Source organism: Callospermophilus lateralis, chromosome 2 (assembly GCF_048772815.1).
Source record: "Callospermophilus lateralis isolate mCalLat2 chromosome 2, mCalLat2.hap1, whole genome shotgun sequence".
NCBI lineage: Eukaryota > Metazoa > Chordata > Mammalia > Rodentia > Sciuridae > Callospermophilus > Callospermophilus lateralis.
Window position 1 is genome coordinate 69,329,323 of NC_135306.1, and position 27,053 is coordinate 69,356,375.

Sequence of the window (27,053 nt, forward strand, 5' to 3'; positions counted from 1 at the left end):
ACAGGTCAACTCACCCAGTCGGACATATGTACACCAGTGTGAATCTTTAAAATTCTACCCCAGTCTTGGCCTTGCCCCCTCCCTTCCCCACCCCCACCCCCACCCCCCCAAAAAAAAAACCTAAAGGAGAAAAAAAACAAAAGCATATGCCTCCCTCCAGCAGTCAGAGAAGGTTCCCAGAGTTGTCTCTGCAAGGGGACAAGTGTTCACTTTGATCTGAGGCTACCATGTGCTTTTAAAAAACAATATAGGGAGAGAAAAAAATCAGAATATTGACCAAAGAGCAGTGACCTCCTGCTGTCAGCAAGCCTCTTCTGGAGCTTGGTTTCCATGTGTCTGTCCGTCTGTGTCCTGGGAGTTGTGTTGTCCTCTGGGGTCCATCCCTCCCTGGCTGCCGTGGGTAGCACCTCACAAGGGGTTGGCCAGCGCCTTTTTCGATCGCTTAATCATGCTGGGGTGGAACTCGGTGTGACGCCGGGCGTGCTTTGTGAGGTGGTCACTCCTCATGAAGCGCTTCTCACACAGTGGACAGCGGAACTGCTTTTCCCCAGTGTGGGTCCGGTAGTGGCGGGTCAGCTCATCTGAGCGGGAGAACTTTTTAAGGCAGTCTGGCCACGTGCAGGGAAAGGGCCGCTCACCTAGGAGAAGGGAATTGAGACGGGACACTGTTTAGAAATCATGTGGGTGACAATTCCCACTACTCAAAGAATAAGTCCCCTGTCCACGCACAGTGTTATGGGCTGAGCTGCATCTCCCCTCCCCCGAAGGCTTAAGTGGAAGTCCAAACTCCATACTTCAGAATGCTGATCTTGGTGGCCTATGCCTGCAATCTCAGCAATTGGGGAAGTTTAGGCAGGATGATTCCAAGTTTGAGGCCAGCCTCAGCAACTTAGCCAGGCCCTAAGCAACTCAGTGAGATCCTGTCCCAAAATAAAAAATAAAAGGACTGGGGATGTAGCTCAACAGTAAAGTGTCCCTGGGTTTAACTCCTGGTACAAAAACAAAACGAAAACCCTAATATCTCAGAATATTGACCTCCTTATCTGTGGGTTCCACATCTACAGATTAACTAATGAAAGATGGAAAATATTCAGAAAGGAAAAGCTGTCTCTGTATTGAACACATACTCTTTTTTGTTCTTGTCATTATTATCTACGAAACATAGCATAATAACTATTTACATAGCATTCACATTGTATTAGGTAGTGTAAGCAATCTAGAGATGACTTAACATGCACTGAGCCAGGTGTGATGGCACAGGCCTATAATCCCAGTAACTTGGGAGGCTGAGGCAGGAGGATCTCAAGTTCAAAACCAGTCTCAGCAACTTAATAATGTCCTAAGCAACTCAGTGAGGTCCTGGCTCTAAATAAGATATTTAAAAAGGGCTAGGGACATGGCTCAGTGGTTAAAGTCCCTTAGTTCAATCCCTGGCACAAAAATAAATAAATAAATAAATAAGGTGCTTTGATTACATGCAAATTCAATATTTGCATTTTCTATGATGGATTCATGCATCGAGGGAATTTGGCATCTGAAAGAGGATCCTAGAACTAATCCCCCGAAGATACTTAAAACAGTCTTTAAAGAGGTAACTGGGGTTATATGAAGTCATTGGGGTGGTCCTTCATGACTGATGTCCTTATAAGAAAAGATTATGCCAGCATGGTGGCGCCCGCCTGTGAGCCTAATGGTCAGGTGACTGAGGCAAGACATTGCAAGTTCAAAGACAGCTTCAGCAATTTATTGAGGCCCTAAGCAACTTAGCAAGGACCCTGCTTCAACTTAAAAAATAAAAAGGGCTCGTGATGTAGCTCAGAGGTAAACTGCTGCTGGGTTAAATCCCCAGTAACACCCTCCCTTTAAAAAATTAAAAAGAAGAGATTAGAAGGAGCACAGTGGCGCATGCCCATAAGCCTGGCGACTTGGGAGGCTTAGGCAGGAGGACTGCAAGTTCAAATCCAGTTTTAGCAACTTAGTAAGCCCTGAGCGACCTTGTGAGACCCTGTCTCCAAATACAAAATAAAAAGTGCTGGGGATGTGGCTCAGTGGTTAAGTGCCCATAGGTTCAATCTCCAGTACCAAAAACATAAAATAAGTAAGGACACAGACGTATTAAGATTAGGAAAAACCATGGAAATGTACTGTGAGAAAAGGCCATGTACAGGAAGAGAGGCCTCAGAAGGAACCAACACAGCTGACACCTTGAATTCCCAGCCTCCAGAACTGTGGGACATTCTTCATTTCTCTTGTTTAAGTCACCAGTCTGTGATTCTGCCCAGGAAACTAATATAATGAGTAAAATGCTGAGGATTATCTTCTCTAGGCAAATAAGCTTGGTATTTTGTACCCATCGGATCCTTCAAAAAATTTTTTTCTGGTGTTATTCTATGCAGTTGCCGGTTTCATCCATTTTTTCAGGACTCCAAAGCCTGAGTCCTTGCTAAATTTCCTGACATCATAGAGATGGAAGAAGACTCAAACATCTGATCCAAACAACCTCCCACCTGGAGCAGCCCTTTCCCCTCAAACTCTCTAGTGCTATGGACACCCAGCATCAGTCAGGAGCCCCAATACCTGGCAGGATAGCCTGGCTGTTCTTGAGCATTTCTTTCACAAAGAGTCTTTTATCGATGTGAAATGTGCCTTCCTGCAAAGGCCATATTTTAGTCAAACTAAAAATAACTTTGTCCCTCTGCTACATAATAGCCCTTCAGAACCATGTCCTTCTCCAATCTTCTCTCCTTTAGACTAAACAATTCCAATTACTTCCATATAACTAGCATTATAAAAATAATCATGAGCTAGGGCTGTGGTGCACACCTGCTGCTCAGGAGGCTGAGGCAGGAGGATTGCAAGTTTTGAGGCCAGCTTAGGCAACTAAGTGAGACCCTTTCTCAAAAGATAAAAAGGGCTGGAAGCACATAGTTCAGTGTTAAAGCATCCCTGGTTTAATCCCTAGTACTGTCAAAAATTTTTTTAGAAAATAATAATAATCACAGGCATGAAGACAGAGATAAGGAGGGATCCCAGTGCATTTTTCACACTGTATTCTCACAGGACATTACAAAAGGCTGCCCCATTTTCCAGATGAGAACAGAGTTAGAGTACTTGCTTAGGCACGTAACTGGAAAACATGAACTGACTCTCTCCCCAATGCCGAGCCACCTGCATGAGCCTAGCCACTCAACTGCCCTGTCTCTTTGTGGGTCATGAAGACTTGGCACTGTTTCCAGATCTTTCCTCATTCTGATTGCTTTCCTTGGAGTCATATGGTGTCTCCCCATCCCACTTAGAATGGAGCTAAACCCTGCCTGCAAGAAATGCTCAGACCAGCCCATACCCCAGCCCCTATCAAGGCAAGGGGGGCGGATGCCTGTGACCACATCCAGGAAGGACACATAGAGGCAAACGTCCAGAATAAGCTCTTTTAGATGACAGCCTAACTTGCTCATCATGTAAATGGTTGTCATCGCCCTGCTTTGGAGCTGCCTGCCTACTCTTCACACCTTTCCAAGCAAAGCCAAAGCAACTGCTTCATAGACACAGGACACACAGGCTCCTGGTTTCGGCAGAACCCTCCAGACACGCCTTTGGTAGGTGTGAGGAGTGAATGTTTTCTCACTCCCATGCCAGCCTTCCTGGAAGCCAGAGAGAAATTGCAGAGGCTGGGAGCTGTCCAGCACGGTACATCTGAATCACCTAAAAATTATCTCCCCACAGCAGCTTCTCCTAACCCATGCTGATGAGATGTACAAATAATAACAACAAAATCAACAGCAACCAACTTGTCAACTTTGTGATAATCTCTGAGCACAGCAATGATCTGACACCCTATACAACCTCCGTGTGAGAAACCCAGTTCTTGTGGGAAAAGCAGTGTGGGAAAACACATCGGTCACAGCTGATTCTCTACATACGGGTCTGGTATGAATCGTCACTGAGCTCTGGGTTGAAGAGCTGCGGCAGCAAACCAGTGGATGCTAGGTGCTGCCCAGTGGATGAGCCTGGGGGTAGTGATGCATGAAAACACTCCTGTAGGGGGCCGAAAAGAAATCACAAAAAGGTCCTCACCAAAAAATTCAACAAAGACACAGAATGGAAGACTACACTTTTGCAACTTTTGGAAATATTACTTTTGTGTTGGATTCAAAGTATTTTTTTACCCACTTTGGCCATCATTTGAGCAAAAAGTAAAATGCGGGTTGTTATACACAATAAGGTTGACCTTGAGGCAAAGACAATCTCATGTATGATTTTTGTCCTACTCATTCTGCCCAGCACTTACTAAATGCAGTCATCTTTTGGTATCCACAAGCTATTGGTTCCAGAACTCTCAACCACATGGATACCAAAATCCAAGGATGCTCAATTCCCTAATATTAATTGGCATAATATACTTGCATATCTTATATACTTTAAATGATCTCCACATTACTTAATATGCCTAATACAATGTAAATTGCTGTTTAAAATAATTGGTACATTGCATTGCTTAGGGGAATAATGACATGAAAAAAATGGTCTTTTTTTTTCCTGAATGTTTTTAATTTTGCAGTACTGGAGATCAAACCCAGGGCCTCTTGCATACTACCACTGAGCCATATTCTGTTTCTTTTCTGGATATTTTTGATTTGTATTTGATTGAATTTGCTCATGCAGAACCCATGAATGCAGAGGGCTGTGTATGTGGTTGATTTAATCTGTACACCCTCTAGGTTACTCATATTGATCAAAACCTGCTCAGAGGGCTGGGGATATAGCTCAGTTGGTAGAGTGCTTACCTCATGCACAAGGCCCTGGGTTCAATCCCCAGCATCACAAAACAAAACAAAAAACCCGCTCAGAAAGTTACTAGGTTATTTGAGAAGACTTCTGGGCTATTCTAGAGTTAGGTTGCAGCAAAGTTCTTTTTGACCCCAAAGAAGTGTCTATGGGGAAATGTTCTTCTAATACATGCTACATTAAATATATAAAAAGTAGGCAGAGGGGCAGGGGCTGGGACTCAGTAGCAGGGCGCTTGCCTAGCATGTGTGAGGCACTGGGTTCAATTCTCAGCACCACATATAAATAAATGAATAAAAATAAAGGTCCATCAACATCTAAAATAAAAAAAATTTAAAAGGAGGCAGAATTCATAGAGTAATAAGTTGCAAAAGAACAGAGAAAACAAAACAAAGCCTCTCTGCACTGCTGTCTGATGAGGAGGGGAGAGAAAGGACAGGAAGGCAAAACTCAGTATATTCTCACTGCTCTCTAGACAAAGCCGGACAGGGGCGGGTTTCTTGGAGGCATGGTCATGTGGCGTGGCTTACTCATTGGCACATGTTCTTGTGTCTTTCCACTGAGTCATGAGAGGAAAGGGTTATTTACTTGAGGGAATCTATCCACCATGAGGAGGATGGACCAAGAAGCTACTAGGCTGTGGGGCTAGAATTGAAAAGAAACAAGGTGCTCTTGTGTTAGGAAGAAGGTTTCATAGAAATGACATTAGGTGGAAATTGTCATGAATCCACTGTGGGTACAGGGGACCTGTACCCATATGTAAGTTCTTATGCTGACAACTGACACAGTATTTAAGTGTAATTAGGCCCATTCCAACTGATTCACTTTTTTATTTTTAATATTTTTTTTAGCTGTAGATAGACACAATGCCATTTATTTATTTGTTTGTTTGTTTGTTTATTTATTTATTATGTGGTGCGGGATTGAACCGAGTGCCTCACGCATGCTCCACAAGTGCTCAACCACTGAGCCACATTTGTATCTTCTAATGTAGATGCTGTCATTGACCTAGCATCCCCGTCTCTGAAGTGTTCCAGAGAGAAGAGAGGGACACCAAAGAGCCCCGTGGAAATCAAGATCCCACAGCAGCCTGTGTTAGCATTACAGAACTTGTATAACTTAAACTAACAGTTTCTAAGCATGTAACAAAGATCTGCTTGGAAGTGAGTTGCTAGTGCAAAAATCCTCAGATCACTTTAGTTCTTTTGGAACCCTTTGGAAAAGTACTAGGAGTCTTTGGTCAGTGATCAAAACTGGGGGTTAGCAAATTCAACTCACTGGCCAAATGTGGCCTGCCATGAGCCGAGACCAAATGGTTGGAAAAAATCAAAAGAAGAGCCGAAGCGGTGGCACACACCTATAATCCCAGCAGCTCAGGAGGCTGAGGTGGAGGATCATGAGTTCAAAGCCAGCCTCAGCAATGGTGAGGCACCAAGCAACTCAGTGAGACCCTGTCTCTAAATAAAATACAAAATAGGGCTGGGGATGTGGCCCAGTGGTCAAGTGCCTTTGAGTTCAATCCCTAGTACCCCCCCCCCAAAAAAAAGAATCAATTTTTTTAAAAAATCTTTTTTGGTTGTAGGTGGACATGATGCCTTTATTTATTTAACTTTATGTGGCGCTGAGGATCAAACCCAGCACCTCACCCATGCTAGGCAAGTGCTCTACCACTGAGCCACAATCCCAACCCAAAAGAAGAATATTTTATGGCAGGAGAAAGTTACATGAAATTAAAATTTCATGCCCTTATATAAAGTATTACTGAAAAAAGCCTACACACAACTAGTTCAACTATTATCTGTGGTTGTTCTCTCAACCACAGCAGTGTTGAGCAGTTGTGACAGAAACTATGGCCTGACGAGCTGAAAATATTTACTATCTGACCCTTCTCAGAAAATTGGATGGTCACTGATCTCGATCAGAAGATTTGGAACTCTACCTGATGTGTTAGTCAGCTTTTCATCACTGTGACCAAAATATCTGACATAAACAATTTAATGGAGGGAAGGTTTATTTTGGCTCATGTTTTCAGACCATGGTTGGCTGGTTCTGAGGCAGGAAACATCATGGCATAGGAAAGCTGATCAACTCATGGTAGCTGAGAGAGAGAGAGAGAGAGAGAGAAAGAGTGAAACACATACCATGCCAGGGACAGGATATAGTCCCTCAGGGCATGCCCCAATGACCTACTTCCTCCATCATGCCCTCCCAGCCTACAGTTTCCACCACCTCTCAGTAGTTCATTTAGCTGTCAATGGATTAATCCACTGATGAGGTCAGAGCCCTCATGCTCCAGTCACTTATCAAAACCCCAACTCTGAACATTGCCATGTTGGTGACCAAGTCTTCCGCACATGAGTTTTTAAGGGACAATCCAGATCTGAACCATGACACTTATATAGTAGTAGAGTTTGTAAATTCAAATGTCTTCAGGATCAAGGCACATAATAAAATGAGTCCAGCACCAATTGCGTTCAATCACAGGTTGCAGTGAAATCCGTGGTCTCCCGAAGAGTACTTTCCCCTCTAAGAGGTGTGCAAATTCAACTCTTTATAAAACATGACACCAGCCAGCAGTGTGTATGCAGACTGGACTCTGCTTGAAGACCTACAATTTCCAGTCCTTTATCCCAGTGGAGGGTTTGCATACAACTATGGGATACATTCTAGCACATCAGTCAATGTCAGACACACAGTAAAGTATCACCAAGAATGATAACGTGGTTTGGGGATGGGGATGAGGCTCAAGGCAGAGCATGCGTGAGGCATTGGGTTCAATCCCCATCATTGCACACACAAAAAAAGATAGGTGGTCTGCACCAAAGAACATATAGGCATGAGGAAATCATATGTAGAGAGGACTGAAAGCTGAATGGGACCCAAGAGGAGGAAAAGAGAGGTCTTCAGGATTGTAACTTGCCCTTCATCCCACAACCTGGGGGGAAACCAAGTAAGGCCCTCACTTTCTTTTGGCTCAATGGTAAGGTCCAAAGGAAAATGGTCAACCTTCTTCACACCCAACACATCATATAACAATTATCAAAGAGAGATTCTTTAAACTTCTCTTTAGTATTAATGAAAGTTACCATCCTCCTAGGAGAAAAAAAAAAAAAAAAAAAAGACTTGTACCAGTGTTTTATTTCTGGCCTTCACAGGAAAACACACCCAGAGGCAATGACACAATAAACTCTGCCTTACTGGAGCAGAGCTGTTAATAACACGAGTCTCTCTGAGTTCTCATTATTTATACACCAGTCCCTGCCCCTTTCAGCAACAAGCTAAGCACCTCTCCTTGACAGACTCAGAGTATAAAATAAACTTAATCAAAAAAGCTACTGAGCACTGCACGAAATGTGTAAAAGACTTTGCAGACACAGATGGGGCCCCAGAATTCTCCTGGGCCTACCAAGGGTTAGGAGAGAAGCCCAGTTAGCACAGGAGAGTTCATTTCTTTGAGAGAAAGTTTCCTCTCTACCAGTAATTAGCTGGTGATGTCCAGTGCAGCTCATTTTTCTTTAGAAAGTCCTGAAATAAATGGGGTTGAGTCCTCCATGTAGAAGAAAGAGGACAGGGTGCTTGGTAAATGCATGGCTTGTTCACTGGATATACCCAAGTCTTTGCAGGGTCCCCAAAGTTCAGCCAAGCTGCCGCTAAGGTCCTAGCCTGGGGTCAATCTTCTCACTTTCCCTTATCAGAGTCCGGGGAAGGGGATAAAAACTGTAAGCAAGGCAGAACCTTAAAAAAAAAAAAAAAAAAAAAAAAAAAAAACTAAGGGAATTAGGTCTTCAGTTCAGAATACAGCTCTCAGAATATCAATAAAGAACCATAACTTCCTACAGATGGGCAAAAACTTGAGGAAAAAGTTGTTGTGGTTTGTTGTTGTTGTTGTTTTTTGTGTGTGTGTATGGTGCTGGGGACTGAACAGAGGGCTTCTTGCCCTCTATTATTGAGCTACACCCCACCCCTGGCCTTAAATAGTGTTGTTGTTTTAAGACTTTTTGTTAAGTTGTGGATAGCCACAATACCTTTATTTTATTATCTATGTGGTACTGAGGCTGGAACTCAGTGCCCCATGCATTCCAGACAAGCGCTCTACCACTGAGCTACAACCCCAGCCCTAAATAGTGGGGGGTTTTTTGACAGCAAAAAAGCAACTAGGATTCCATGGTAAAAGGATAATTTGACATTAGAAAATCATGTTGATATAGTTCCCAAACATTCAATGTTTGTCCCTAATAAAAAATTTTAGAAAACTGAAGAATAATTCCTTAACAGGATTAAAAAAATACAAATCTGAACCCTTCCTGTAGCAAGGTCAATAGTGAAATAAAGTTAGCATTCTTACTAAATCAAGCCCAAAGAATGAAGGTGTACATACTCCTGTCATTATAATCGAATGTTGTTAGGAAATGCTAGTGAGTGAAATTAGATAGCAAGATAAGAAGTAAATGGTGGGGAAAAGGAAGTTTATTAAGTAAGAATTATTTGCAGTTGTTATAACTTCCTTATTTGGAAAATACAAGACAAATTCCTGAAGAATTGCATACAAATTAAGCACAGCTGGGCGTGGGGGTAAGTGCCTTGTAAACCCTACCACTCAGGAAGATGAGGCAGGAGGATTCCAAGTTCCAGGCCATCTTAGGCCACTTAGAGAGACCTTGTCTCAAAATAAAAAATAAAAAAGGCTGGGGATGTAGCTCAGCAGTTAAAGTGCCTCTGGGTTCAATCCCCCAGTTAAAAAAAAAATTAAAGTACACACCTAGGTATAAATATACAAAAGAGCTATAGTTTTCTTATATGCTAACCTGCTAAGCATTAGTACTCTGAATAAGCCTAACAATAAAAGTTCAGAACCATCGAGAAGCCATGAAATCTTGATGTGAAAGAAAATGAATAAATGGAATGTTTCCCATGTTAGACTCAATGGCGTGAACACAGCAATTCTGTACAAATTCATCTATGAAATTAACCACACACCATAAGAATTTCTTTTTCTTGAATTTGACAAAATTATTTCTGAAGCTTATTTGGAAGAATAAACATACCTAACTTGCCAAGAAAATTCTTAAAAGAATAAATAATAAGTGAGCACCTGCAATAGTAGTTATTAAAATGTATTATTAAAGTTGTAATAATTAAGATAGTGAGAAACCAGCATAGGAAAAGACAAATTGGTAGAACAGAGCAGAGCCTGAAAATAAACCTAAGAATCTATAGGGATTTAGCATATGGTAAATGGAGTATTTCAAATCAGTGAAGCAAAAAAATGTTTAATTCCGTAAATGATGGAGACATAAGGTTAAACAGAAACTAAATCAGGATCCCTACCTTATGTTTCTCACTTAAATGAATTCCAAGTGGTTTATATTCATGCAAATGCAAAAAATAATAATAATAATAAAATAAAATAAAACCATAAAGGTAAAAGAAAATATAGGTAAACATTTAAAGAATCCTGGAATGAAGAGAGATTTTCTAAACATGAAACTAAAATTCTATTAGAAGGACAATTTTGAATACATAAAAATGCTAAACTTCTATGTGACACAATATATGTATATTTGCATATAATCTATGCAAAAAAAAGAACACTTACAAATCAAAATGAGTAGTCCAATTTTATAAAAGTGGGTAAGAATGCAAATAAGCAATTTATAAGATAAGAAATACTAATGACCAAGAAATAAATATATAAAGCTATATTAAATCTCACACATAATCAAAACATGCCAATTAAGACACCAACGAAATATATGTGAGGCTGATGAAAATGTCAAAAAGTCTGTTCTTACCTACCATTGGGGGAGGCTTGAGGAAATAGGCCCAGTACCACACTGGCAAGACTCATGACTGATCCAGAGCCATCTGGCAATATTTGGGGGGAATTATTTTTGGTAATAATTAGAGAGGGACATGAAAATATAGAAGGATACCAGTATGATACAAACTATAAGTTGGGTACATGGGAAAAGGAAAGATGGTGGAATGAGACGGACATCATTACCCTAGGTAAATATGAGACTACATATATGGTGTGACGCTACATCATGTACAACCATAGAAATGTAAAGTTGTGCTGCAATTGTGTACAATGAATCAAAATGCATTCTGCTGTCATATATACCTAATTAAAATTAATTAATTAATTTTAAAAAAACTATAAGTTGGGAACAATTGTCCAACAGAAAAGAGCTATTTTAATACATCATTGGAGAATATACAGTAGAATAGTATGGACTTGTTAAAAAAATAGAAATTAAATACCAGGCTGATATATAATGAAATGGAAATATGTTAGCTATTCACTGCTAAGTGAGAAGGTCAGCTGGGTGTGGTGGAGCACACATGTAATTCCAGTGACTCGGGAGGCTGAAGGCAAGAGGATTGCAAGTTCAAAGCCAGCCTCAGCAATTTAACAAGGCCCTAAGCAATTTAGCAAGACCCTGTCTCAAAATAAAAAATAAAAAAGGGAGAGCAATGTAGCTCAATGGTAAAGCACCTCTGGGTTCAATCCCCAGTACCAAAAAAAAAAAAAAAAAGTGTGTCATCTACTGCATGCATGTATGAGTATCTATAGGAAGAAAAAAATCCTGGGAGAATACACAAAACACAAATGGTGGTTATTTATGTGTGAAGGAAATAAAGAACAACTTCTACTTTCTGTTATCTTCCCCTATATTCCTGATTTTTAAAACAGTGAGTACAGATTTCTTTGATTACAAGGAAAAGTTTTCTTTTATAAAAAATTTATTTTAATGTTCTTAAAAAGTATCATTGGGAATGGTGGTATATGTCTGTAATCCCAGCAACTCAGAAGGCTGAGGCAGGAGGATCCCAAGTTTGAGAAGCAAGCCCAGATAATTTAGACATCCCCTCTCTCAGGACAAAATGAAAAAGGGCTGGGGATGAAGTTCAGGGGTTGAGTGCCCTTGGGTACAATCCCTAATACTGAAAAATAATAATAATAATAAATAAATAAGTAAGTAAATAAAAGAATATATTCTGTGGGGGTGGGGGTAGGGGTGGGAGTGTGATTTACTTTACATTGAGAAATTATTGGGATACTCCAGGTGTCCAAAACCCAAGAAAGGAAGAGTCAATCTGTTTCCTTCTCAAACAAATTGTTAGAAAGTTAAAAACTTTCTGTACATACATCTGCTTTCTCACTCCTCCCACACTCCCCTCTTCTCCTCCTCTTTCCATATGTGTGAAGGAAATGGCCCTCACAAGAACAGACAGGAAGCTTCAGAGGTGGAATCACACCAACAGTCATGGCAGGAATTGCCCAACAAAGAACCACCCTGGCTAGGAAGATGTGTGAGGAGAAAGACTGTGAGGAGAAAGACTGTGAAGAGAAAGACTGTAAAGATCGGAGTCCAGAAAAGCATTCCTCAAGAACCAGGCTGGCGTACACATCCCACCCAGCCTTGGACCCAGCACTCAACCACCCCACTGATGTACCACCTGGCCTCCCTCCCCACTGGGAGGCAACAAAGAATGGCAGGTACAAAAGGAGAATGGTTGCTTTTACTGCATGCTCCACTACCCTAGTGGGTAGAACCTCTAACACATGATAGAAGAGGTGTACAGGCCACTCCTTTATTGCAGAAATAATTTCAATTGTTAACACTGAACTCAAAAATCAATAAGCCCAGCAGCTCAGGAGGCTGAGGCAGGAGGAGCTTGAGTTCAAAGCCAGCCTTACAATTTAGCAGACCCTGACTCTATAAATAAATACAAAAAGGGAGGTGGGGCACTGGGGATGTGGCTCAGTGGTTAATTAAGTACCCCTGGGTTTAATCCCTGATTACCCTCCTTGCCCCAGAAAAGCTTCTTTTGTCAGAAATATTGCTGTAACTGTAAATGTTCTAGATGAATACAAATACTGCATAGACTTTGAAAGAATAATCCCACCCCAATGCCATCCCATCCTACTACCATTCGCTCCTAACCCTTCACTGAATCCTTGTGGTTTGCAATCCTTTTGTTTCATTTGTTGATTCAGTCGAATTACTATAGAGCTGGGAAGTGAGATTTTACTTCCTGGTTCCAGTGTTCCTCTATGGAAAGCAGGTGATGGCCTGCTGTAGGTTCTGAAATGGGAAGTGGGTGTGTGTCTGTCCCTTTACTGTACTTCCTGTTCCAGCTCTTTGGTGTCTAGGAAGCAAGCCTATCTGCATATTTCTGGCATGACCTGAACCTCAACAGATTTGTGAGAAAGTTCCTGCAGTTCTGGTAGGTCTCAAATGAAAGATGGCAGACAGGAGATTCTTGACTCAACCCAGCAAGACCTATATCTTGATGTCTGTTCTGTGACTCCCATCTCATAGCTCCCAGATAGCCATGCCATCAGAAGGGGACACAACCCATATTCCACAGTGCACTATTTGTTGCTAAACCAGGATGTTTGATAGCTATGTATATTAAAAGCATTTTGACTTAACTATATTCCCAGTTTATGTTTATTAGGTTGTCATTCCAGCAAACAGAGGGGCATCTGTATAAATACAGATGTTTCTAAACAGTGCCCAGAACCCTTAACTCTCCTCTTAACAGGCATGGGAAGTCCCCAAAAGTACCACTATTCCCTAGCTTCCCCACAGCGTACCTGGAGCTTGCATAAGCCCCCCTAAGGAAGTCCCCACATACACGTGGCGAGGCTCAAAGGGATGTGTCTGAGGGCATGCCTTGAAGATTTCTACCCTTTCCGAAATTAGAGTGGGGAGGACTGTGTTCTTAAGCCCAGAAACTCACTTGGAAGAACGCCACTAGAAGAGGGCTGCCTCACGGTGCCCAGTGAAGACCACCAAGAACAAAGGACAGCATGCCACATGGATGGCCTGTTGCCAGCTGAATAATAGAGCACCTTCAGGAGAAAGAAAGGCAAAGGACCCCAAATCAGAGCAAGAATCCTGATTGTGTAAACTTTCACCCAAAGAGAATGAGGTGTCCAACTGTCCTGAGATCTCAGTGGAATCCTCCTTGGGCAGGAGTTCCTGAGTTGTGTTTTGAAATTTGGGAGTTGAGAATAAATGCCTGGGTGAGGGAGACAGCCCATTCTCTATCCTGCTGGGAAGCCCTGATGAGTAGGGTCCTGCTCCCTCCAGAAGCATTTTGTGGCTAGTCATGGGTATGGTTTGCAACATGAAAAGGGAAAGCCAGCTGTTTGGTTGTCATTTGGCTTATTTCCATTAAAATGATAATGGGGCAACACAGTGGCATACCTGTAATCCCAGTCGCTCAGCTGAGTCAGGAGGATCTCTAAATTCAAAGGCAGCCTCAGCAAAAAGCGAGGCACTAAATACAAAAGAGGGCTGGGGATGTGGCTCAGTAGCCGAGTATCCCTGAGTTCAATCCCCAGTGTCAAAAAAATTGATAATGGTATAAAGCTACGTAGAATTATGGTAGCCCTGGCATTTTATGTGTGCTTTTTTTTTTGTTGTTTGGTTTTGTTTTGGTTTTTGTTATTTTTGAGCTCTTTTTCTCTCTTAGGATTTCTTAGGATCTTTTTGCGTAGCATTGTGCATACTGAATAGACTTCTGGATCTGAATGGAAACCGCTATATAAACAGTTCATCTTTGCACAGACTAGTGCTTTATTAGCACACAGGGTAATAAATGTTCCTGTAAACATGATTCATTTCTCTGAGCATTAAATGGACAGTCTTGAGTTAGGATGAAGTAACTGGCTCTGAAGATCACATTATTATCTGAAGATAATGCTGTTAATTCTTTTTTTGCTTTGTTTCCTTTTTAATTTATTCTTTTTTGCTTACTCTTTTTTTTTCTCTAAGAGCATGCTGTTATATTTGTTCCACGTGAGTCTTTAGATCCAGCTTCTACATCACCCACTCAGAAAGGCCTGTAAGTATGTACCTGCACAAACATGTCAAAATAATCTGTTTTCTGTAAAAACCCTGTTGTCCATTCATTACTGGCCTTTTAAGTTGAACTCCAGAGACGAGAGGAAAAGATGTTGTCATACTGTTTTGTCTCTCATTTAGTCAAACTTCTTTTGAACATCTGCTTGTGGGTCTAACTGAACTAGTAGAGGGCCTAGGTGTTAGTTTTGCCTGGCTCGAATTTATTCCCTTTTGGGTAATAAATAATGCACTCTGAAGTCCCTACTCCCTTCCCACTCAAGAGTTCATGTAGTTCCTAGGGGTGACCACAACACTCTTCTAGACCCAAGAGGTTGGATGAGCCCCAGACATGCCACAGGAATGGATCTCAGGGATGGGCATACAATTTGAGTTTAGCTATGCATCTGAAGGCCAGGGATTTTTGCTGGAATCACTGGGAATGGGAAATGTCCTTTCCATCGGGCTTGCTGAACTGGCAGGATGTGAGTCTGGCATTGTGGGCAGCCATCTTAACACCATTTAGAGACAGCCTGCCCATGAATGAAGCCAGAGCAAAAGACAGCAAGGCTGAGTCACAGAGAGCAGACACGGAGCATCTGTATCCAGAAAACCTGAAACGGAGTGACCCCAGTTGTTTCTGCAACTCGAACCAAAAAAGTTCTATTTTTTACTAAGCCAGTCCAAGTTTGGATTCTATTGCATGCAACCAAAGAATCCTGACTAATATACTATTGGATGTAAAACTGAGTTCTTTTTCAATCGAAGGGAAACAGCTTGTGGATAACTATGGCAAATACAAGGTAGGTGTGATCAAAGTCCAAGATGTCTGCCAAAACTCCTGACCAAGGTTCATGAATACGAGATAAAAACCAAAGTTAGAACAGGATTGGACAGCTGAGGATGGATGGCTTTGGGGGAACCAAATCCAAGAGTTAAACAGTTCTTCCCACCACCAGAAACCTACGGACAGTTCTTCCCACCACCAGAAACCTACGGGCAACAGTGGTACTGGCCTGTAATCCCAGCAGCTTGGGAGGCTGAGACAGGAGGTTCAATCCCCAGTATCCCACCCCTCAAAAAGAAAAAAGAAACCAAGGGATCCAAGTCAATAGCTATTCATTTACAACTCCAAGCACCTAGAAACATACTAGGAAAACTCCACTGTAACCTTAGGTCAGTTAACTAGTCTGATTCGTCCTATTAAATAAGTACCTAATAAATAACAGCACCTTTTTAATCTCAGGATTGCTGTGAAATCATTCAGCTTGGAACCTAGCATATGATACATATTTGATGTTATTTTTATTGCTATTATTGACAAAATTTATAGTGCCTGCTATCAGCATTTAGCACAGCTTTTTGCATAATAATCACTCAATATTATTTAAAGGAATGAAATCCTGATAGATTCTTCTAGAATTCTAAACAAAAATTCTAAGAATCTTTAGCTGGGCTTGGTGGGTGGCACATGCCTATAATCCCAGATACTCTGAGGCTGAGGCAAGGAGGATCAAATTCCAGGCTAGCCTAGGCAATTTAGCAAGACTCTGTCTCAAAATGAAAAATAAAAAGGGCTGGGGATGTAGTTCAGTGGTCGAGTACCCCTGGATTCACTCCCTAGTACCACCAAAAAAAAAAAAAAAAAGACTCCATTTTGGTTCAAGTCAGGCCCTCCCACAAGCTTGCACTTCTACCAGGATGAAGGCTTAGCTCCAGAAAGAAGTTCAAACTTCACAAAACATCACTACCTGAATTTCAAAACCTTGTCATTATTTTTTTCTAATATTTATTATTTTTTTAGTTGTAGTTGGACACAATACCTTTATTCCACTCATTTATTTTTATGTGGTACTGAGGATCGAACCCAGGGTCCCATGTGTGTTAAGTGAGTGCTCTACCACTGAGCCACAATCCCAGCCTCTTGTCATTATTTTTTGTATGGTTTAAAATCCGGTCTTTTTATTTTTAAATTATTGAAAAATAATTTTTTCCTTACTTTTTCAAAAGACTCAATCTGGTCAGTCAGGGATGAATTCTAATTCTTCTTTTCAAATTTGTGAACATCCTCATTTTACTAAAAAATTAAATTCAGGGGCTAGAGTTTAAGCTCAGTGGTGCAGCACTGGCCTACCATGTGCTAGGACTTGGATTTGATCCCTTGTACTGCAAAAAATAAATAAATAGGCTGGGTATGGTAGCCCATTCCTGTAGTCCCAGTGGCACAGGAGGCCGAGGCAGGAGGATCCCAAGTTCAAAGCCAGTCTCAGCAATTTGGCAAGGCCCTAAGCAATGTAGCACAAATATATCTCAAAATAAAAAAATAAAAGTGCTGGGGAATGTGGTTCAGTGATTAAATGTCCCTGGGTTCAATCCAGGGTACAAATACATACATAAATGAAAATTCGAAGATCTAGCAGCCCTGGCATTAGATGGTCAACTAACTGGTTCTTGCAGCTCTGGAACCTTCACATTTCAGGTCTGGATTCTCAGTTCTTATCTCAGTATTCCACAACCTAGTGTAGCTCATGATAAACTGAGATAAAAGGGAAGCCCATAAACACAGGCATTAAGGACAAATGGAAATGGAGACCCTACCAAAAAAAAAAAAAAAAGGATTCTCTCACTCCCTTCAAGGGGGATCTCATTTTAATGAATATTAACAGTAGTCCTGTATTTGCTAAGGGGACTGCTTGATGCCCCAACAAGATAAATGTTTACTTTTGGCCTTAATGCACCACAAAGGTATTAAAGTTTCAGGATTCCAGGAAGGGAGTAGACCCCTCCCACTGCTATGCCTTGGGCTGTTCCGGGACAGCAGCTCTACAATACAAGGGCAGAGGCCACTGGCTGATTCCACCTCTGAGCTTTTTACTTGGTTAATTCCTTGAATCAGCTCTTTAAACCCAGGTTTAAAAAAAAAAAAAATGTTAAACACAGATTGAAATCCTCAGGAGAGCCTGAGAAGGAATTCAAAATGAAGAAAGCTCTAAACATCCACAGAACTAAGCTTGAAGTAGAGGTTTTAGCATTTTCTGCTGAAAAACCCTTCTGGGTACCTGGTAACCTTATGGTGCCCAAAAAAGGTGGCTCTGGAAAATTACCAATAGGTCCAGAGTCACGTGCTAGTTAAGGCAGAGAGATGCTTTTGAGCTCTCACAGAGTACTTCCAAAGCCTTCCAAGTCCCCCAAAATATTTAAACAGAACAATCCCCATGTCTCTGAGATGGTGGCACATGCTTTTTTTTAACAGACAAAATGATGGATGAGATGACCTCTCAAGGTCACTTCCAACCTTTTGAGTTCTATTCTTTCAATACTAACAACTGTTGCCACCCAGTACTCTGGGCCAGGCCTAGGCCTATGACTAACCTCCAACAAAAAGTGGGATGGAGGGAAAGCCAGGATTCCTCCAAGACCACTGACAGAGGATTTTACTTCTTTCCCTTTTTAACCATCTGGGGTTTTTTTTCTCCTTCTTTTTCTTCTTCTCCTCCTTCTTCCTTTTGCCCCTCCTTTTTGTGTGTGTTGCATAGAAACAGAAAGTGCCTTTGTACCAATTACTAGGCACTAATTTACGCAGTTCAGTGGGCGCTGGGCTTGCTGGAGAAACATTAGGAAAAGGTGGGTGGGTCGGATGTGGGGGAGGTTGTTAACAGGGAAGGCTTTGCAGACTGCAAACTATTCCCCAAGGCTTACAACAGCCAGAGGGAGAGAAGGGGGTGGGGTGAGTATCAGATTTGGAATTCAAGACTAAGAAACTCAACAAAGCCATTTTTTAAAAACAAAAATCAAGAATGCTAAGGATCATAAGGCACTGAATAATCAAACTGATAGGCTTCCAATTAGATCATAGCGTGCTTTTTTAGGGGCTCCTGAAAGTAAGTACTGGGAATCATCCGCCCACTTCTCTTCTCAATGAACTTATTAGGGAAGACCATTGTCAGCCACTTTCCCAATATGTCACATGATGTTTCTCCCTGGGAAATTCAATCTGGGAATTTCCCACAGACATTTGCAGAATGACTAGTTCTTGGGATAAACGTCAACAGTTGAGACAGGAATATAAATCTGATCCTTATGTTCAGAATCCAGAATTCATTTCCCCCAGGTCACATCTTTGTGTCTGAAGAGAATGGAGTGTTGACCATCAAAACAGCACTGTTTACTGTAACACCTCCCCCTCCCTCCCAGGGCCCCACTTACACTCCTCACATCTCTTTCTCACCACCCACAGAAGATTTGAGAGGAAAATCACAGAAATGATGTGTGTACTCTGTAATTTTACTCCACTTGTGTTTTCTGTTGTGAAACAGTAATCCTGCCAACCTTAGAGTGACTTCCTCTGAGCCATCTCCACCTTGTCATTGCTAGAGCAGATAGATGGGGGATGATGGAGGACAAGTGAGAAATGAGGGAAGGACTGCAACTGCTCCTTTACCCCTTTCACTACTAGGAATAAGAGCAATGCCTACCCTCCCCATCCTTATGGGGTGACTTTGGCTGTGGGCTGGAGAACTGTGGGGCCATCCATCTCTGGATTCATGGAAGTCTTCACCTTTGGTCCAACACAGAAGCAAACCCATAGGAACCCTGCATGCTTAGAAACCTTCAGTCTGTAAAGGCCATCTACATATACCCCTTAGCTCCATTCTCCAATGCAGATCGTTATTTCTCCCTAACAGGATACTTACAAGTGTGTTTTCATTCTATTGGGGGGGGGTAATGTGACATTGTCCCCAAGGGGGCAAAAATTAGTGCTTTGGAGGATTAAAAAAAACAAAAAAAAAAACAAACTTAAGTTTTCACAATAGTTTGTGGCTTTCTAAAAGGTCACAGTCCATAAACAGCTCTATAATGTGACTGTGGTATTAAAATATCATGGCAGAGGTGTGGGCAATCGTTTATTAAAAAGTCTAGTCTCATTAGGGGAGAGAGAATGGGAAAAGGGTAGAGAAACATTTACCTGTGCAAGCCCCCCCTTAAGGCTTAGTTGTTATGAAATGCCACTCTCCCAATCAGTCTGGGTAGTCCCCTGGAAAGAATAGGGCAGAGAGAATGCCTCTTTAAGGATCAGGGTACAGGGTCTCTGTTCCAATCAGGAAGAAAAGAGAAAGTGGTAAGGACCAGGCAGGTGTGGCTTCATGGGCAGCCAAGGTCCCTTAGTCAGGGCCTGGGGTCAGAGCAAGAGCCTGTCCCTGAAGCCTTGCCCCTTGGGGAAAGGAAATGGATCCCACTCACACCTCTGATGGTCCTAGACTCCCCTTGACCAAATAGGTGACTCCAAAGCTTGGAAGAAGAGTTCAAGAGGCTCAGAAAAACCTGGCACCTGTGTAAACAAACTTTTTACCTGAGTTAGAGAGGACCAGTAATGGACATTCCTAGAGGAGCTGAAAAACCTATTTCTTCTATTAGAGAACGACTTCTGCTGTGGGGGCTATGCAGATCCCTTCTACCAGGAAGTCTAAATACCCCAAGAAAATGGTCCAACAGGATAAGGAGCAGCACAGGCAGCCCCTCGGATTTGCTGCAGCTCTCACCACTCCTTATTTTACAGTAGTTTCCTTTTGTTTTATTAATAAAAGCTGTTGTTTTTTTCCCTCTAGAATTGGGCCGAGATGGTTGGTATTTGGGATGAATTTTTCAGACCCCAGTTACCAGTGTCATCAGCTCAACCTACTGTCACCTATTGAGGACAGCTGACTTACCCTCCAAAAAGAATAACATAAAATACTCTTAGGCATGAAAACAAGGTCTAAGGTTTCTGTTGATTGTATATCAACCCAGTGTGACTCTATATCAGCCTGTTCTGATGACTTCAGATCTGGAATAGGATGTAGTTGTTTCCTTCTCCAAAGGGTACACCCCCACCCCACCCCAAAATATACATATATGCCCTGGGCAGCGGATCTAGATCCACAAAGTCAGGAGACTTAAGATACACTTAATGTTACATTTTCAAATAACAGCAGTATGGTCTGATTCATTTTGGTCTGCTACCCTTGTCTAAAAAGTCTGAGAACAGGACAGAGTGTATTTGCTGATCCATTTAGGTTTATCAACTGAACAGATATATCTGGTGCAGAAGCTAAGGGAAATCAAATTGAACATACTATTTGAAAATGTAAACTAACACATGCCAGGAGTGATGGAGCACACCCGTAAACTCAGCAACTCTGGAGGCTGAGGCAGAGGAACACAGAATTGAGGCCAGCTTTGGCAATTTATTGAAATCCTATCTCAAAATTAAAAAATAAAAATGGTTTGGGATGTAGCTCAGTGGTAAAAAGCATCCCTGGGTTCAATTCCCAGTACTGAGAGGGAAAAAAAAGTTTATCCTGTGTTCCCTAACTTTGAGGACACCTTTTATATTACACACAAACTGTAAGATTTACCATTCTTCAAGGATGTAGACTCTTAAGTGCTTTATGTATTTAATTTTGCAGTGTTGGGGGATCAAATCCATGGCCTTCTGCATACTAGGCAAGTGCTCTACCATTGAGCTACACCCTAGCCACATCTGGGCGCTTTATATATGTTAACTTTGCACAAGAACCTGTGAGTTTAGAATAGTATCCCTATCTTGTGGATTAAGAAATGGAGGCTCAAAATAGAGGTTGTAAAAAAAAAAAAAAAATGCCAGCAGAGATCATGTTAACAATTAAAATAAGAGGCACTGGCTCACAAATAAATGATTAGTTCAAACTGATTGTGCTAGACAGAAATTCAGGTCCCATCTTGCCAGATTTTTAAAATTTTCCACCGAAGCCAGATTTCTAGATTTGTGCTGAAATCCTGATTTTTAGACATTGGTAACTAATTAAATTTTTATGCATTCTATATTGGCCAGGCCAAACAAATCCACAAGCAAATTCAGCAACAAACCTCTAGTTTGCAAACTCCAAGTCAAAGTAATTTGCTTAGGGTCTTACAACTACGAAATAGAAGGACAAGTCACAACCCAATTCAGCTAACCTCAACTCTCCTTCCTCTCAGGACACTGTGCAAGGAGCTACACCGAAAAGATTGAAAATTTGTTGAAAAACTTCAACTTCTAAAGTTGCTGGTCTACTATGGAAGCAGCAGCTGTAGGAGGCTCTATAAGGAAGTGAGCAAGCACAGGGATTCTCAAGGGAGTGTGGAGCAGTACTGAGCAAGGGGGTGTGGCTGGGATTCTAGCTCTTAAACCTTCACAGAATGCAGACATTTTAAATGCTATCTCTGTCCACCTTCTGGATTTAACTACCAGAAGAAAAGAAAATCAGGAAGCCCTTTTCCCCACCCAGAAGTGGATTTAACTTGAAGCTGTTATCTGAAACTTCCAAATGAAGGAAACCTCCTCTACAAGTCTCTTAATAGTATGCTTAGCATATAAGTCCTGCTTCTGGTAACATTTACAGAGGCTGGGGATTTTATCCAACCATGTGCTAGGATCAGATTCCACCCCCCCTCAAAAAAAAAAAAAACCATAAATAAGACACACTAGCAATCACCATATCACTAGTTTTAAAAGACTGTAGCACTTAAAATGGGATGAACATTTGCCTTCATTTTTCTCTCTGGACTGTGTAAAAGGTTTTCCTGAAAACAGCTGAGCCGACTTGCCTTATGGAGAATTAAAGAGCAGCACGCATGCACGCACACATAAGCAGCCATTTCTATAAATGCTTAAGAAAAGCACTGAGCCGAATGGCCCAGAACCCTGGAAATCCTATTCCTGAGTCTGACAGACTCTAGCTCACAGAGGCATTGCGGACCTTCGCAGCTGCACAACTGGACAGCTCCCTGAAGGAGAAAATGTCTTTGCTCAAGGTGGCAGTGGGTGTCTATGTGAACAACTGAACTCCGGGAACATGGCTGACATGGCCAGGCCCGCCCAACAGCTGCCGGTGAGTAACACCCTGGTGGATACACCCCTACTTCACCCCCAGAGCCACGCTAAAGGTCACAACCCCCAATGCAGGCACATGCCTTTTATCAACTTTACAGATAGAAACTTTAAAAGGTGCTGTTTTATGGCAACCTAGATGCTGACCCTAAACAAAACTAATTTTGCATTAACCTCAGAAGAAATTCAGACTTATTCCTGTGCCAGCAGCCACCTCCACAAGAATCACTTTCCTAAGGAAACAAATTGAGAGGCAGTTACATAGCCTTTCTTTTAAAAACCAAAAGCAAAAGTAAAGCAAAACGGAAAATCCCAACAAAGTATCATTTTGAAACCCAAGGCCCAGGGTCAATTCTTCAAAGTATCAACCCTTTACACCAAAAAGCTACCTTTCCAAGCAACTCCAACAACCTCTTAAACATGGCGTCTTTAGGACAAGAGGGAAAAGCTGTTGAGGACCAACCCCCCACCACCACCTTATCAGAACAGCAGTTAGAGAAGAACCTTTCTAAAGATTGTCAGTATGTCGAAATGCTTTCCAACTTTTTCAGTGCATTTTAAATAGAACCAACAGAACTGGCTAACCAAGGTCCCTACAAGTCTCCAAAAGCCCAGCTTATACAGCAGATGTCTTTGCAGTCACATTCATTTGTCCAGCTTTGCTGCTTGTTCTCCCGAGAGCAAGTCGACCTGGCAGCCTCCAGAGCCGCCCAACATTCACTACAGAGCCTTGACCTCGGGCAAGGACCACACCTCACTAACCGCGGTATTCAGGGGTGGAGGGCATGTCCCCAGTCACAGGGGGAAAAATTAGCTCTGTAATTTCGCTCACTGAGAAGGTTAACTAGTGATGAAATTAACCCACCAACCACTACTTGATCAAACTCCTCTGCTGCCTGAAGCAGTGTCATTTTAAACCTCTCAGGGGAACTCTAGGCCAAATTTAAAACCACCTTGGCGAACCCTGAAAAGTAGCAGGCATCCAGCGAAGTGAGTCCTTAGTCATCCCTAAATGGCTCGTTGTAAAATGTGCAGCTTCCCCCCACGTTTCGTCCACTTCGCTGCGACCCCACAACGGAATGAAATTAAAGATACGCCATCTGACTTTCCTACCGCCAGCGTCTACACAGCTGGGGTGGCCCCACCAAGGCTGGGTGCGGAGTCCCGGGGGCGGGGCGGGCCAGGGGCGGGGCGGGCCCCGATCCCCGCCAAGCCACGCACAGCACTCGCTCTGCCCGCCAGTTTAAGGCTCTCCGTGGCTTCTAGACGCCAGAGACAATTAAGGAGAGAGTGAGCTTTCCACGTCTGCACGATTAAATTATTAAAGAGTTAAACAGCATCTTATCCAAAATGTTTGCACCCTCGAAGCCGAGTGCGGTGTCCTGAACGCCAAGGTACACTGCCCGGCCAAAGGTTAACCCCAGAGCGCGGGGGAAAGGACGACGCTGCTAACCTGTATGCACTCTGTAATGGGCTTTGAGATGGGAGGATTTTCCATAGACTTTCCCACAGCCACTGTAGGGGCACTTGTGCCTCTTTTCGGAGGCGTGTTTCCCTTTCGCAGCCACTCCAGGGTGGAGGAGGGAGAGAGGGCTGGGCGCGCTGCCAGGATCCTGTCTCTCCTCCGGGCTGTGGGAAGGACTCGACCCAGATTCGGTGGTCACGTCGCTGTCGGATCCCATATCCTCATCAGGACTCTCCAGACTGTCGCTGCACACCGATGGGGTCTGGATGGGTCGGTACTTGTTCAAATCCAACAAGCTCTTGGCAATGGTGACCAGCGTGCAGTAATCCTTCCAGGTGTCCCCCGGGTCACCGTGTTCCTTGGTCACCTCGCGCTCAGGTAGTCGCAGCCGCTCGGTTTCTGGAGCGCCCCCATGCTCCGACACCGCAGCGCGGTTCGAAATGGAAACCAGACACTGGGCAGCCACAAAGTCCATGTAGGCGGCCGCGGACATGGTGCGGGAGACAGCAGCCTCCGAGGCGCGGTCAAAGTTGGCGGCGGCTGGGGAGGTTCGGCTCTGGCTGCCCTGGCCTCGGACGACGAGCGCGGCGCGGCGCGGCGGCCAAGGGGGCGGGGGCGCGGGGCGCTTCCGACTCGCTAGAGCGCCGAGGCGACCTCAGCCCCTCATCTTTACGTAACCGTCAGCGCCTCCGCACGCAGCATCCACGGCCCGGGGCTCCGCCGCGCCGCTGCCTCTCGCCACTGTCCCTGCCCTTCTCCGGGCGCGATCTCCACGACAGGCGCGCCGGCCCCTCTAAGCCGGCTCCCTTGGAAAGATGCCACACGTGGCGGTCGCAAGTTTAAACGACTGAAAACGCCCCCGAGGCGCTGGGAGAGGAAATTGCAAGAGAAGCACACGCCCTCGGCTGCCTCACCGTCGAGCCAAAGCCCCTAGACATTCACCCCACCACCCCGACGCGGGTGGCAAGGACCGGACCGAGCGAAAGGTCTAAGACACACTTTTCCCCCAGTCCACTGACGGCTTCTGAGCCCCTGCTCCGGCCGGTCCGCACCGTTCCGGCATTCTCTCGCTCAGTAACAATTTCGCAGAATCCCATCACGTCACAATCCAAACCCCCTCCAATTGGCCAGTGGGGAGGGTGATTCAACTCTGTTTACTTTCTCCCCCTGCCAGTCAGAACGGCCTTTCGGTGGAGAGGTGCGTCTAGAACCGAGGCGTGCGGCCAATCCGACTGTTCCGTTCCACTGCCTCGTGCTACCCCTACAGTCTCGAACGCTGACATTTAAAAGGGTAACGGCCGGGAGGCAGGGAAGAAGCGGCCGCTCATCCTTGGGGGTGCTGCGGGGTCCGACCGCCGGTCCAGGCCTCCTGGCTCACCCGCCAGTTTGCAGAGCTTCGGGACACTTCCTCCCTAGTCAGTTGCACTCGTCCTGTGACAAAAGACAACTTCAGTTTTGGTTTTCCAGCCTGCAAACAGTTAAGTGACTTCCTGCAAACGCTACAGTCCCAGCAACCAGCCTTCCAATCAAAAGTAAGTTGGTTGATGTCACTGGCATTCGCTCAGCCAATCAGAAGGACGTTCCGAAAGCAAGCGCTCGACACTTGTAAACGCGCAGAGCTGTAGTGAAACTGGACACATCTTTGTATTTTGTGTTGCTGATAGTGAAGTTGAGCTATAGATGGGAGGACAGTGATGAGTAAATGCAGTGTGAGTCTATAATTCTTTTAAAGCCCTCAATATGTCAGGACAAATTGTCCAAGAATAAACACAAATGAGAAAGCATCAATTCATTTTTTTTCATTTTTGTTTTTTGGATGCAGCCTACTTTGGAGCAATTGTTTAAAAAGTCTCCCATCCAATATATTAATTATAAGCAATTCATACTTAAAAAAAAAAAAAAGCACAGCTAACAAAAGTTCTTGTTTTAAAGCATGGACTTTGTCCAGATTGAAACACTCCATTTTTGTTTTTTGCCCTGTCTCACTACTTCTATTTTTCTGGTGCAAGTTAGTCTAAGTAAAGCTTTTTTTTGTTTTTTGAGTCCCTGGCCTTGGGCATGATAGAGAAGTGCTGTACCCATTGAGACATTTCCTTATCCCTTTAGTATTTTTTTTCAACTATTTTAACCCACCTTCACATAAATGGAGACCAAAAAAAAAAAAAAAAAAAAAAAAAAATCCCTAATTTGTACTTTAAAAAACAAACAAAAAAAAACCCCAAACAAACACCATTTTCTCTCCAGAGATCCTGGCAAGATTGTTAGGGCCTGTTTCCTTTCCCTTACTTTAGAAATGTGAAGACTGACTCAGAGAAGGTAGACAATGACAGATTTTAACAGAACTAAAATATCAATCTCCTGATTATGGTTCTTTCTGCTTCACCAACTGAATCCTTTGGTTTGTGAAACATTAACTGTGCTAAACAGAGTCTTAGGAACTGGAACCAGCCAGAAATCCTTAGCATTGAATACTGTGACATTACTTGATCAACAATTAGTGTGGGTCTTAGAGTCTGATTAACTCAGTTTGCTTCTCCCCCTCATGAATGTGGGGTTGTTTTCCATCTTGATAGCAGTGAAAAGAATCTAAGGCTAGTGTCTCTTGCAGGAGGCATCCTGTCAGCACAATTGATTAAAAATACATTTACTTTCCTGCCTGTGAGAGGTACCTGTTTCTATGTGATGCAGATTCAGTGAGATCCAACTCTGAATCCCACTGGCTGTTAAACTTTGTTAACAAAGTTTGAGAAAGTTACACCAGGTTCTTGGTCTCCAAATGGAAAGTCTCAAATTAACCCTCCCAATTTGAAGACTAGGGTAGTTTATTGTTTATTTTTAATTTTTTTTTTCCTGGCATAGTATTCTTTTTATTTTTAAAACATTATTTTACATTTTGAAATCCTGGGGATTTAACCCAGGGGCTCTCTACCATTGAGCTAGACTATACCACTAATCCTTTTCTTTTCTTTAATTTTTATTTTCAGACAGGGTCACACTAAATTGTCCGGGCTGGCCTTCAACTTGCAATCCTCCTGCCTCAGTCTCCAGAGTAGCT

General features: G+C 43.0%; 1 protein-coding gene across 1 annotated transcript; it reads right to left on the reverse strand.

Moving 5' to 3' along the window:
* Positions 1-114: 114 nt before the first annotated feature.
* Positions 115-25,488, reverse strand: Klf9 (KLF transcription factor 9). Its single transcript, XM_076846051.2, has 2 exons — positions 23,987-25,488; positions 115-638 (listed from the first exon to the last, which is right to left on the reverse strand). Exons 1-2 carry the CDS (start codon positions 24,489-24,491, stop codon positions 409-411), a joined length of 735 nt encoding a protein of 244 aa, XP_076702166.1. The 5' UTR covers positions 24,492-25,488; the 3' UTR covers positions 115-408.
* Between the last annotated feature and the right edge of the window lie 1,565 nt (positions 25,489-27,053).

Bases quoted from the DNA above. Each gene is read 5' to 3' on its own strand.
- Klf9 (XM_076846051.2), bottom strand. From the start codon at position 24,491: ATGTCCGCGGCCGCCTACATGGACTTTGTGGCTGCCCAGTGTCTGGTT. The intron at 639-23,986 runs GTTAGCAGCGTC...CCCTTCTCCTAG, and splicing joins CCATTACAGAGTGCATACAG to GTGAGCGGCCCTTTCCCTGC.